This window comes from Stenella coeruleoalba (genome assembly GCF_951394435.1).
Source record: "Stenella coeruleoalba genome assembly, chromosome: 10".
NCBI lineage: Eukaryota > Metazoa > Chordata > Mammalia > Artiodactyla > Delphinidae > Stenella > Stenella coeruleoalba.
The window spans coordinates 44,910,451-44,923,395 of NC_137156.1; the positions used below are offsets into that span (position 1 = coordinate 44,910,451).

Here is a 12,945-nt window from a genome sequence, read left to right on the forward strand (position 1 = left end):
AACTCAGGCAGCCTGGCTCCAGAGCCTGGCCCTACCCTGCCATGCCCACCCACCTCCCAAAGGGAAAAGATACCCTTAACCTTCTCTATCCACATGTTCATCAATTTATCCCCAGAAATTTCTCAATGCATCTACATTTCCTCCTCCTAGAAAAAAAATCAAAACTCTCCTCTGAAAACAGTAGTTTGAGGGAGGTCATGAAAATTAAAAGCAACTAATTATAGCCTTCTTATAGCACACAGTACTTTTATATATTGTAGGATCGCTATATTATACCCTGTTCACTCATTGCCAGTCCAGAAAATCTCTCCTGTCTTCTCTTATCCACACCCCCTAGGGTTTACATTACAGGTTTCACACTGAAGACCTAAATACCAAGAATTCCCACTCCGCAAAGAGAGGCGGACCTTCTGACGATCGAGATCTTGTTCTAGCTGTAACTGAGCCTCTAACTGTTCCACCTGGGTAGTTACTGATTCCTGCACGTCAAGGAAACCCTTCTGAGTTGTATTTAAGAGCCTCAGCAGTTGTCTGCTTTGGGTGGGAGACAGATCTTGTGCATGTTCAGAGATGAAGAACTGCACGTCAAAGGCAGTGGTCTCCAGCTGCGTTTTGGTGTGTCCGAGGTCTTTTAACACATTCTGTGAAAAAAGTAGTATGAGTTACCAACAGCGAGTTAAGCCACAATAGAAAGTTTCTATTAACAATAACATTTATTATAAATATGCTTCTTCTATCAGGGATTCAAGCTTTTATTGACATTTTTTCACAATTCACTGAGTCAAGCCATTCATTCGTACTGAATGGTAGTGATGAAATTATTTCAATACTATGGTCATTAATACATTAAAAAATAATCCCTCTCAGAATATATTAACCTTGTCTGGCAGAGTTACTTGAAATGTAACTCCACCAAAAGGTAAAGATCTAACTTGTGTACATTTAGCACATTGAAGGGAAACAACATTAAAATACTGAATGGATAAAGAAAATGTGGCACATATATACAATGGAATATTACTCAGCCATAAAAAGAAATGAAATTGAGTTATTTCTAATGAGGTGGATGGACCTAGAGTCTATCATACAGAGTGAAGTAAGTCAGAAAGAGAAAAACAAATACCATATGCTAACACATATATATGGAATCTAAAAAAAAAAAATGGTTCTGAAGAACCTAGGGGCAGGACAGAAATAAAGATGCAGATGTAGAGAATGGACTTGAGGACACAGGGAGGGGGAAGGGTAAGCTGGGATGAAGTGAGACAGTGGCATGGACATATACACACTACCAAATGTAAAATAGATAGCTAGTGGGAAGCAGCCACATAGCACAGGGAGATCAGCTCGGTGCTTTGTGACCACCTAGTGGGGTGGGATAGGGAGGGTGGGAGGGAGACACAAGAGGGAGGAGATATGGGGATATATGTATACATATAGCTGATTCACTTTATTATATAGCAGAAACTAACACAACAATGTAAAGTAATTATACTCCAATAAAGATGTTAAAAATATATTCCTTGCTAATATTTATAATATCCATGTAATTGTGGCAGCACATACACGAGACCATGGGAATTTAAAACATAAATCCAGTAGGCCAGAATTTCAGTTTTCTGACTCGCAGGCCAGGAGTGTCACTGCCCGCCATTCATGAGGGATGCTGTTCACATTAAGAACTTGGGGAAGAAAGGCATGACAGAAATGATTAATACCGTGAAGCAGCTACAGGACTGATTTAAATGATTGTCTTTATGTGACTGATACATACATAAATACATAAATACCAACCTCAACATGCAGTGGTAGTAAGAGTTTTATAAAGTCTGCAGGGACCTCATCAGAATGACATCTGTAAGGCTGTGATTATTTTATAGCTGAGTCAACTGTGAACAAACACCTCTTAGAGAAAAAGGAAATAATCCTTTATAGCTTCAGCAAAGTCACATTTTTTCTAAACCTTTGTTACATTCAATCCACAGGTTTTCTGATGTACTTGGTCTTATTGACTTTGACACTTGCCTTGAGAAACTCCAAGCTTTGCTTTACGTGTCCAGTATTTTGAACCATCATGACCTCCACATCCTTCACAGATGTGCTCATCTCTGATATCCAATGTGAGAACAACTGAAGTTTGTGCAAAAATTCTTCATGGGCAACTGCTAGTTTAGACTAGAAAATAAAATTGCATGTTCATTTCTGTCTGTCCCCAAATTTCAAATTCCTACAAATAATGATCCTGTGTTAAGAGCTTAACAGTTTATCATCTTATGACTAAATTTTCAAACCCTCAGTTTTCTCCCAAACACTAGTTCTGACTCAACGTGAGACGGTCTGGTACCTACCATCTCGGAGTCGATAGCCATCATGATGTGGTTCATTCTTTCCGAAGACAAGGCATGGAGGGAGGAGAAGGCCGTCTGCAGACTCTGGAGGCTTACACTCAGGTCCTCGAGCTGTCCCCTGGGGAAGTCACCTGGCAGAGACTTTAAAAACTCTTCTGCCAGCGTCATGTCTTTTCTTAAAATCACACCAATTGGAGCCAATCCCAATTCAAATGTCTGCAAAAAATACACATCCCAGATATACCTAGTGAGAAACACAAATATAACTAATATTCAAAATATAAAAATGCTCTTTTTAATTTTCCAAATTAATATCAGCTGACTACCCTCCATAACCGGCAGCAGACAATTCTTACCTCTAGCTGTTTAAGTTGGTTCTTCAAAGCTTCTAGATTGTTATCCAGAGACTCCTGGTTACCTAAGGGAGGCCTCATATCTTGAAGCAAAGCCAAATACTCGCACATCTTTGATCTGTGCTGTAAACACTGTTGTAGCTCATTGGAAAACTAAACACAAATGTGGACATGTTAATTCAATAGGCTTTATGCAGATTTTCAAGCAAATAAAATGTATGGGATTATTCCCAAATGCAGCTACTTCCTTATAAAATGTAAAGTATACTTACTTGTTCCATCAAGCTGTCTCCAGAAGCCATGTCTTTTGACCCTGAAATACATTCCAAATGGTTTGGGGATTCAGCGCATAGCTCCTCCAGCCTCCTGCCTCTTGGCAATGCTGATGCACAGACAGGAGAGTTTTCTGGTCCATTTTCTTTCATATTTTGTAAATTAAGGGAATGGGGTTTTTCTCTCTTGCTGTTAAGATCATCAAGAATGTGTGGCTTTTCATCCATCATCTCAGAAGCTGTAGATGATTTTTGATTCAATTCTCCACCCTGTCCTCCTTTCTCTGAATATCCATCAGCAAGCAGCTTGCAGAAAACATTTTCAAGTTGCAGAGGAAGAACTTCAGATGTCCTACCTCTTTTCTCTAGATCACACTCCATTTGAGTTAATTCTTTCATCAATTCAAATGCTCCCATAATTTTCTGGCTATACTGATTTTGCTTAAGTATATCGAGAAGCAGCTCAGACTTGAGGTTTGCAGTACAGAGCGGATCCTCTCTGCCCTCTGCTTTTAGTTCTGGCGAGTTATTCATGGGGGAAACACCATAGTCACTGGTTTTAGAGTCGCCAGACACACCAGATGCTTCACTTACCAATGATGATGAGCTAACTCTTTTAATTAAGTTTTGAATTGAAATGTTAGTATCTGCACAGGCTGAAGGTTCTCCAAGCTCTTGAGGATTCGTATGACCTTCTTTCAATCTACCTTTTAAGATGTCCTCGACATCTTCAGTGGAGACCTGAGATAACTCAGGAATCTGAACCTCGTTTTCCTGGACTCCTGGAGATGAGGCTGGTTCTTTTCGTGCCTGTTGCTCAATTACTCCTTTCTCACTGTTAATTTCTAAGGATGAGCAGTCAGTGTTTAAAGTGTTACTGGAGTTATTTCTTGTTCCATCTGCACAGAGTTCTGACTGCACAAAATCTGTATGTTTCCCAAGGCCCTCGGCATCTATAAGAGGGAAGACTGAAGGTGTGCTTTCATCTCTTTCTGGTGTGAACTCAGGAATTTCTGATCCTCCTTCTGAGACACTTTCTTTAGTAAGAAGATCCTTCTGTTGGACCATCTCCTTTGGAGGTAAGTCTTCTTGGGCAAGAGCTGCCTTTTCTTTCACATTATTAACTCCTAATTGCACGTGCTCATTCCTGGGAGGGGAAGCTACTAGAATACAGCTTGGGGTATCTTCATTTGGTTTCAGTATGTCTTTTGCTTTCACATTTTTAGCACAGTGTTTTAAATAAGTAAACAGATCAAGCTCTTTTTCAGGTCCATCGGTGGTTGAATCTTTCTCAATCCTTGTATTCCTTTCAGACAAGGTCATGTCTGAAGTCATGTCATCAGTGATCACTTGGGAAACTGAGGAATCGAAAATTTCTTCATGATTCTCAAATTGAACGGGACTTTTGCTAACTATTGTTGGCAGATTCTTTGGTTCATCTTTAAGGGCTACTGTTGCTTTTTTAAGGCTTCCTTCCTGATTATGTCCTTCACTGTGTGTGATGTGTGGGAACGGAAATGGACTATTAACTAAATCAAGACTCTCCCTTGTACTTTTACTGGGCAAAAGTCTGAGACATTTATTATCTTCTACAGGACCTTCTATAAGCACTTCTCCTTTACCTGCACACATTTTATGAACCAATGTTTCATCTTCTATTAGTATATTGTTTTTGTCAGCTCTCCTTTTAATTAGATCTTTTCCATTGCCTTGAGGATCTTGGTCAGTTACAGAGACTCTGGATGACAAATGGCTTTCCTCCACAGGTTTTACTATTAAACTGGGCTCAGAACAAATGTCTTTATCGGAAGATGAGTCACCCTGAAGTGTCACATTCTCATAATATGGATTTCCACCTTTCACAGAGTCCATAGATTCTGGCCCTTGAATCAACTTAACCCCTGTGTTCTTTAGATCATCCGCTAGTTCAGAAGTTGAACCGACACTAGTATTATGTAAAACACCAACAGGGCTTAAAGCGTTTTCCGATTCAGTGTCTTTCATGACAGACAGCAATTTATCCTTAAGGACCATCTCATGATTCAACAGATTTTTGTTTTTTCGAACAACCTCAGTTGCATATTCTGGAAGGTTATTTCTTTCAGGAGCCAAGCTACTTTTACTACTTGATTCTGGCTGCAAAACATTTACACTTTGCTGTTTTTCCAAAGAACTATGATGGTGCTTTTGATCCGGGAGAATCGTTTTATTGCTACTTTGACTTGCATGGCTGTTTCCCGGTTTGGGTGCAGTGGTGACACACATGGGGACATCCACACCCTCAGTCTCGTCCTGGCACACGGGCTTTCCATCCTCACCTCCTGCTCCTTCTTCTTTGGCATCACCACCACCATCGTCATCATCGTCGTCCTGATCATTACTGTCACACTCTGAGTCCCCATAACTTTCTTCATTTTGCACAGAATCTAAACGATCGGGATCAGATTTAAATTCTTGCCCAGTTACGTACTCTTCTCTCCCTCTCCAACAGCCAGCATCCTCAGAATTTAATGGAGTCCTGAAGCTCTCTTTTCTTCCTACAATTTCATGGTCAGTCAATGAGTCAGACTCATCACCTTCTAGGTCATCTGTGCTGTCCTGTTCTGATACGATTTCCATCAACCGTCCATTCACCTCATAGGAGGCAAGTGAATTTAAATGGATTCTTTCACCAGAATCGAATTCTGCTTTCTCAGCAACTATGAGAAAATCCTGCAGAGACTGTGCTTCTCCCCTCACACCTAAGCTATCAACCAGTCCCCCTTGGGTCCCCAAAGAATGTTCATCCTCTTTAGAAACATCATAAAAAGCCTCTCCAGGAGGAGCGGCCCAGTCATCTTCCTCTGGCAGCGTGTCATAGTCCTTGGGCTGCAGACAACCATGGTCATCACCTTCCAGAGGCAGGGAATCATGGTCATCATCTTCAAACAAGGGCGTGTCATAAAAGTCAGCATCGCTGTCTGTATCTGTTTCTGTGTCGCTCTGCTGATCACCCAGCAGTGATGTTTCATAGTCACCAGCACTGGCGCTGACAGCCCCTTCAAATGATGGGGTACGAATGTGAGCCATGTTGATGTGATGACTACCACCCCTCAGGGGCAGGGCACAGGAGGACCCTTCCACCGTGGACTCACTTTGCTCGTATTCGGGTTCCTGATGAGAAGCAGCAAGCATTTTTTCATCATTCTGATCTTGTACCTGAGGATTACTACAACCAATACCGAAAGATTTTTGTACAGTGTTTTCTCCCTGTAAACTGATGTTGATAGCTGCAATTCCCAGAAACTGGTCTTGAAATTTTTCTCTTATTCTTTGACCCGATAACATGGTTTGGTCACTGAATGGCAATGTAAAGGCTTCACATTTATTTCCATTGTTCTCTGCAGTGTGTACATCATGAAAACTTCCCTGACTGGTCCTCAGTTTATCATGACTTAACAAGGCACTCAGCCTGGGGGAATAGTCCAAGAGACTTGAATCCCTGCTAATATTATCTTCATTCACCGTTTCATTCAAATCACAGATTCTACTAGTTTTTGATTTTACTATAGGACTTATCAAATCACTTGCAAAGTTTTGAAGGTTTTTAGAATGACTACATTCATCTGCATGTCCCTTTGTTTCTATTTGGCTTTGATTTTCACTGTTTTCAAGTCTGTTTTCAGAGTCTTGTCTGAGCAGGCTAACTTCAGCAAGTCCAGGCTCTGTTAAATGTGATATCAAACTAGGAACACACAGGCTGGATGAATCCTTAACTTTATAATCAGTTGCCAGTATATCTGCCACGTTTTCTGACTGGCGAAATTCACTCCTGGTAACGTTAGTTCCCAGTTCCTGAAACTCTTCATCTATGGCATTTTCAGAGGTTCCTTTACGTTTAGGTTCTCTGCAATGACATTTATCAAAACTACCTGGTGTAGCTGTACTTTCACTCGTTTCTTTACTTGCAGCATTATTCAGAAATACGCCAGGGAGTCTTATGACATCAAGACATTCTTTCACAGGCGTGTTCTCATCAATTTCTGCACCACAGCCTTCCAGGAGCATCTGAACAGCGTCATTCAAGCCTCCATCGTACAGCAAAAGCCTCTGCCCTGTGTTTGCATCCATATAGCTATTTATCATCAAATAAGACAGGAATAATTTTTTAGTTTGTTCTGAGCTCTGAGTCGCCACTGGCTCTTCTCCATCAAAAACATCTTCTTCTTGCCTGTAATCATGGACCATGGATGGCTGGAATTTACAAAAAGAGAGCCATCTTCTGGAATTTTCACAAGCTTCGAAATCTCCCAAATCTGGCATTTTATCGGGCAGCGTTATACTTTTTAAAATCGATGCTGTGTGATTATCTATGATTCCGAGTTGCGTGGCAACGTCCAAACCAATGACTTGAGATGTTTCTGGAATGTAAAGAGCAGCGATTTTCTGCCTGCCGTTCAGGATCTTAGACGCCAATTCATTGGTAATCAACTCCTGCTGCAGGGAAGAAGATGTAGGGAATATCTCCCCAGAGTGAGGCCAGATGAGGCCCACGTAGCCTCGCTGAGCCTCGAGGACCAGAAGGGCACTGCTGGACGTTATCAGATCACATTGGACTGCCTCATCGACAGTTAAACGCTTGGCGGGGTTGCACTGGATGATTCCGCCTGTTTCCACCTGGTAGGTGAGGATACTGTTGGCAGTGTCTCTGTCCATCACCCCCTCTGCCACGGCTTCTTCTACAGTCATTCTCTGACCAGACTTGGAATGGATCAGACCTCCTGAAAGCAGCTGCGCACCCAGTAACCTGAACATGGTCTCACGGTCTATGAGGCCTTCATGAGCTGCCCTTAAAATGCTTAAGTTTCTCCCACATTTTAACGTTATCCTGCCTCCTTCTTGTGGCCTCACAGGCAGAAGCCGCACCCCTGTGTTTTCCTGTAAAATACTTCTTTGCATGATATCTATTAAAGACACCTTCTCAGAGGTGGAGGGGTCGATAAGATCTTTACACAGATTCTGCCGTTCCAGGATTTTAGAAAATAAGGCAGAGGAAACCAGGTGCTGCTGGAAAGCCTTCTGCAGCGTCAGCTGTTCTCCTGTGGCCGGAATAACGAGAGAGCCTGTGGAAAGCAGGATCTCAAGAACTCTGATGGCCATGGGTTCTGAGATCACACCTTCAGCCAGAGCATCCAGCACTGGAACTGTGGTGGACGACACAGCAGAAATAATCTCCTTCGTTTCACTGAGTTCTCGGAGTTGGCTAAGAACTTGCTCATCAATAAGGCCATGATTTTGGGCATCTTTGAGGTCAAAGCATGTTCTTAATTCTGGTGAAACAAGCCCAGAAATCATGAGCTGGGTCTCAAGCAATCGGATCCCCGTGTCATAATCAATGAGGCCTCTTAACACGGCCTGAAAGACAGAAAGGACTTCTCCCGTGCCCTGATCAATGGTGCCTGCGATGACTTTATCCAGCTGAAAGGAAAGCATGAAGTCTCAGTCAGTGACACGAGGGTGGGCAGAGCGTCATGAAACTTAGTTTGCATTTTCTTATAAAAAAGACACTTCGACATAAAAATCCTCTACTTACCAAGACGCGGCAAGGCTGTGAGTGTTAAGCAGCTCAAATGCACAAGTGATCTATGTCAGTGATCTATTCGAGAGCACAGGATGTGATAAAGCTTTGAAAACGACATGCATCTGTGAACTGAAAACTTCATATCGTGTACATTAAGAAGGTTAGTGAGGACACAGGAAATGATGAGGGTGAGGAAACAGGACACACACCTAGAAGGCAAACCATGCTCTCTGCAATCGGGTGAGATTAGTCTCCTGACACAAGAGAGAGTTTCAAACCCCATGCTATTGATGTTTACAGCATACAGACTTCTTCACAGATAGCCGAAACCCATGAGCCAGGAAAATCATTACATACCCTCAAAATATGACAAATAGTATGTAAAGTACTCCAGGGAGTGAGGGAATTGAGTATAAAGATAACTTTTTGAACACTGGGTTTTCTGTTGAATATGTATTGTCAAGTTTTAAAAGTTTAAGGATAGGCCAAATTTTAAGCTATTTCTGTTATATTTTAAGAAGATGCTAGAGCATCCTCGCTAAAACATATGGCCCAGTATTTCTCAAAGAAATCTCATGGATATCTCTGAAAATCAGACAAATCCCCTAATACTCCAATGTCACGTTTAGAGGTGACTCACAGACTATTTTATACCATCATATTTATATAGTAGAATATCTATCATATCTATATAACATATATCTATATAACAGTAGAGGAATGGCTTTGACAGAGAAGAGTTAGAAAAATGAATGATTCCTTCCTTTTACCATGCAAGGCAGAGATTAAGATGTCACAGAAATTGATGACAGCAAGTGTAAGACTGCATTTAATGAACAACACTGAAATCTCCTAGTACTTAAATAAACCCCACCCATGTTTCTTCCATGTACACAACTCAAGGTCATTTCTTTGTCATTGACATATATTTCTACAATCATGCAGTTAAACTAAGAGTCTTAAAACAGTCTCATGTTCTAAATAAATAACATTACCTTCTCCTCTACCTTTATATCTCCTAAGGTTTGTGATTGTTGTAGTTGTTTCAGAGATTCACTAAAGAGTAAATTATAACTTTCTTGGAGAGTTTTCACTTGTTTTTCCAATTCATTTCTTTCTTCGTCTGTCATTCTAAAATAACCAGAAAGTACGAAAAGACGAATATAAGTCTTCAAGTGATAAAGATGACACACTAGCCTCGATGATTTTGCAAAGAATACTTTTCTAAATTAGCATAGGGTCATAAAATATAATATAATCTCATATACAGATTACTCAGGTCTTAGAATGGTTGTATATGAAAATTAAGGATGGCCCTTATGACCCTAAAAACATCCAGGAATCCTTCTCTTGCCTGGAAAAGGACTAAAGGAAAAGAGTGTAAACTAATATATCAGCACCTCTCTAGCATATACAAATTTCTAAAATAACAACTGCTGTTGTCTGACAGAGGGAAAGATCCCATTGTTAGTTCCAACATGGAAAAGGGACAAGTAAGGTACCACGACTCAAGATGAAACTTGTTCAAGCAGAAGGATGAATAAAGAGGAAATTTATAAGGAAATTAACCCAATTTCCTTATAAATTTAACCTAAGGTACAACATAAAATCATTCTAGAGTAATTCTAAAGATGACAGACAAACAATATTTAAGAAAAGGGTAGATTCCTTCCCTGTCTGAGGCATTAGCTGAAATATATGAAGTGCCTTGTTGCAAAAAGCAGGACCAAACCACAAGAAATTAAGTTGCCACAGTTCTCAGCTAAGAAAATGAAGAACGTATTTACACACATTTTCCAAAAGGTAGGTCTTGGAGAGTAAGTACTACTCAGAATCAAGACTTGGCTTGGCATCTTTACTCACTAGCTACAGATCCGAGCCTGTTTCCTCATCAGCAATATATGGGGGTAGTAAGTACATTTCAGGATTTTGGTAAAGACCAAGACTGATGAAAAGCGACAATTAAATAGCCAAGTTTATAGTCTTAGGTTATTATATTACTAAGTAAATTTGTGATTGAGTCCCATTTTTAAACTCTACATTGCAATTTACCATCCTCTACTTTGCTAAGAGTTTTGAAGACCACTCCCCTACTTCAAATAAAAGACCTAATGAAAACCAACATACTTGTCTCCGTGTTTAGCCAGGAAGAGCTGCATAGTTTGCAGTGCTTCAGATAATTGTTCCTTCTTGACTGATATTTCCTCACTGGAAATCTGCGAGGTAAAGAAAACACACTCAAGCTCTTCCTTCACAAAGATGACACAACAGTCATTTAAACAAACTCCAAGTTTTCATCAAGACCCACACGATGGGAATATTTTCAGGTGATCTGAGTAAATACCCATCACTTATTACTGGTTCACAGGCCTGGATAAGAAGACTGCTTTTGAGAATGCACGATGAAGGAAAGTCCCTCCCTCTAACCCTAAGGCCATCATTTCCACGAGGAAATAATAATACCGCGTGATATGGTTCTTGCATTTGTCCCAGCCCAACCACGAATAGAGAATGCCTTAATGATACCCCAGGTGGCCAGACGTTCAGCACTGGAAGAACATTGCCATCCTCAAAAAGATACATGAACATGGAACAAAAACCTTCCCTTCCTTCCCCCAAGCTCCTGGATACAAAGCTCCTTTGGAAAAAAATTCCTCTCTAGAAGTATTCCTCTCTAGGTTTGCAGGTCAAGATTAAATAATTTCTATTACTAGGACTTCACTTGCAAAAGTCGCCTGTGACAGAGAAATAAAATTGACCTGTTTACTTTCTCCTAATTCCTCTCTGTATCATTTCTGAAGACCTAATATCAGAAAGTAAATGCTATTCTTTTAAGTGAGCAGAAATGAAATGATGGGACAATGAAAAGGTGTATTTTCCCCAGACGTATTCTACTGAGAGTCAGCCTAAAGTCTATTTTTCATGGCTATAGGTAATCATGAGGCAATACTGATTTTTTGAAAGACACATTTATTACTGACATCAAATTACCTTAAATATCCTTCAACAGAGAGACCATCGAGTGTTATTTAAGATTTATAACTGGGGCCATGATCTGCATTGCAAAGGTATCTCTCTACTTCTATGTCTGCTAGGTCTAAAACTAACACTGGTCGGTAAAATTTTGGAGAATTTAGAACTACAGAATGAGGAAATACCAAGCGTTTATAAACCACGTTCCTGAAAAGAAACTTGTTCTCTCAAGAAATCCTTAAGTTTGTGTCCCTATTTTACCTCTTTTCCTATTTGACAGGGGGAAAATGAAGAAAATGTTTTAAACTAAATACTCGCATAAAATTGCTTTGAAGGTTTTGGGTTTAAAACACTAAATGTAATTTTCCTTTCCAACTTATTTCCCCCACACTCTATAAAATGTAGTTTGCTAGACTATGAGCTAAGCTGGCTTTATTTCAACTGAATGAGAATTCAAGTAAATACTCAGGTCTATAAACCTCTCCCGGGGGAACCTCAAATAAGGTTCATCTGCCTCATGCCATAGGCGAAATGAGACAAGATGTTGAAGCTTTCTGTTATTGGATTATGTCAAAAATGTCTGTTTCAAGTGATGACAAGTGTGTACTGATGCAGAGCTGGAAGGGAAAGCTAATGATTGCCTCTGTAGTTTCCACAGGTCAGGCAGGAGCAGCAGGGCAGTGAAGGAAACATAATCGAGAAAAATACTGCTTACTTAGTGGAAATTTATTTTTTAAAATATAGTAGCAATTCCAGCATTATCAGTAGCAGCAGCAAAACTGCTTAACTCAGTGCCCTAAGAGCTTCAGGTGGGACAGCCCAAAGGACACCTCAGAGCAGTAACATCTCACGAAATGCGGCACTCAACTTATGTCAAGTAGTGGGGTTCAGAACACAGCCTACAGAACTAAAGATTTCATTTAGGGAAGGGAAAGAATCTAGAATTTCCAGTGGATGATGGGAGAACACTTCTTTCGGAAATAGAAAAGACCCAGAAAAGCACAACTAAATGCGATCCTCAAATGTTAACATCTTGGTCTGCAGTTTGTTGCTCTTGAAACTTTTTGTTTCTATTCAAAGAACGAGCTTGCAACTCTTTATGACACAGAGTGCATGAATGTACTCAGGGCACCAAACAGAGTGACTCTGCTCTCCTGCAACGTTCGTCAAAGCGATCAGGAAGCAGATCTCACTGTGAGGAAAAGCAGTCCCACATATTGGTTGACTAACAGTGAGACTAATATTGATGAAGTCCAGGTTTTGGAAGCAGAGACAGCTTCTTCTGCCACATACTGTGATTCCTTGGGCAAGTTACTTAACATCTCTGATCCTCATTATAACTGCATATAGAAATGGGGGAAACTAAAGAATTAAAGGATTTTTTTTTTAGGTGGACTGTATCAACTCAGTAAATTCTCCCCACTATAATTATTGATATT

General features: G+C 40.4%; 1 protein-coding gene across 18 annotated transcripts in view; it reads right to left on the reverse strand.

Annotated features, from left to right (window-relative positions):
- The window catches only part of DST (dystonin), a 496,974-nt gene that overhangs the window by 137,016 nt on the left and 347,013 nt on the right, over window positions 1–12,945 (reverse strand). For 9 of the 18 annotated variants that reach the window (XM_079934486.1, XM_079934474.1, XM_079934479.1 and 6 more), the window contains 7 exons: window positions 10,661–10,749; window positions 9,529–9,664; window positions 2,974–8,430; window positions 2,705–2,854; window positions 2,349–2,564; window positions 2,026–2,175; window positions 408–641 (listed from right to left, as the gene is read on the reverse strand). In XM_079934486.1, the coding sequence (XP_079790612.1) occupies window positions 408–641; window positions 2,026–2,175; window positions 2,349–2,564; window positions 2,705–2,854; window positions 2,974–8,430; window positions 9,529–9,664; window positions 10,661–10,749 (6,432 nt within the window). The remainder of the gene's footprint in view (window positions 1–407; window positions 642–2,025; window positions 2,176–2,348; window positions 2,565–2,704; window positions 2,855–2,973; window positions 8,431–9,528; window positions 9,665–10,660; window positions 10,750–12,945) is intronic. The other 9 variants (XM_079934477.1, XM_079934476.1, XM_079934492.1 and 6 more) reach the window with 3 other exon arrangements.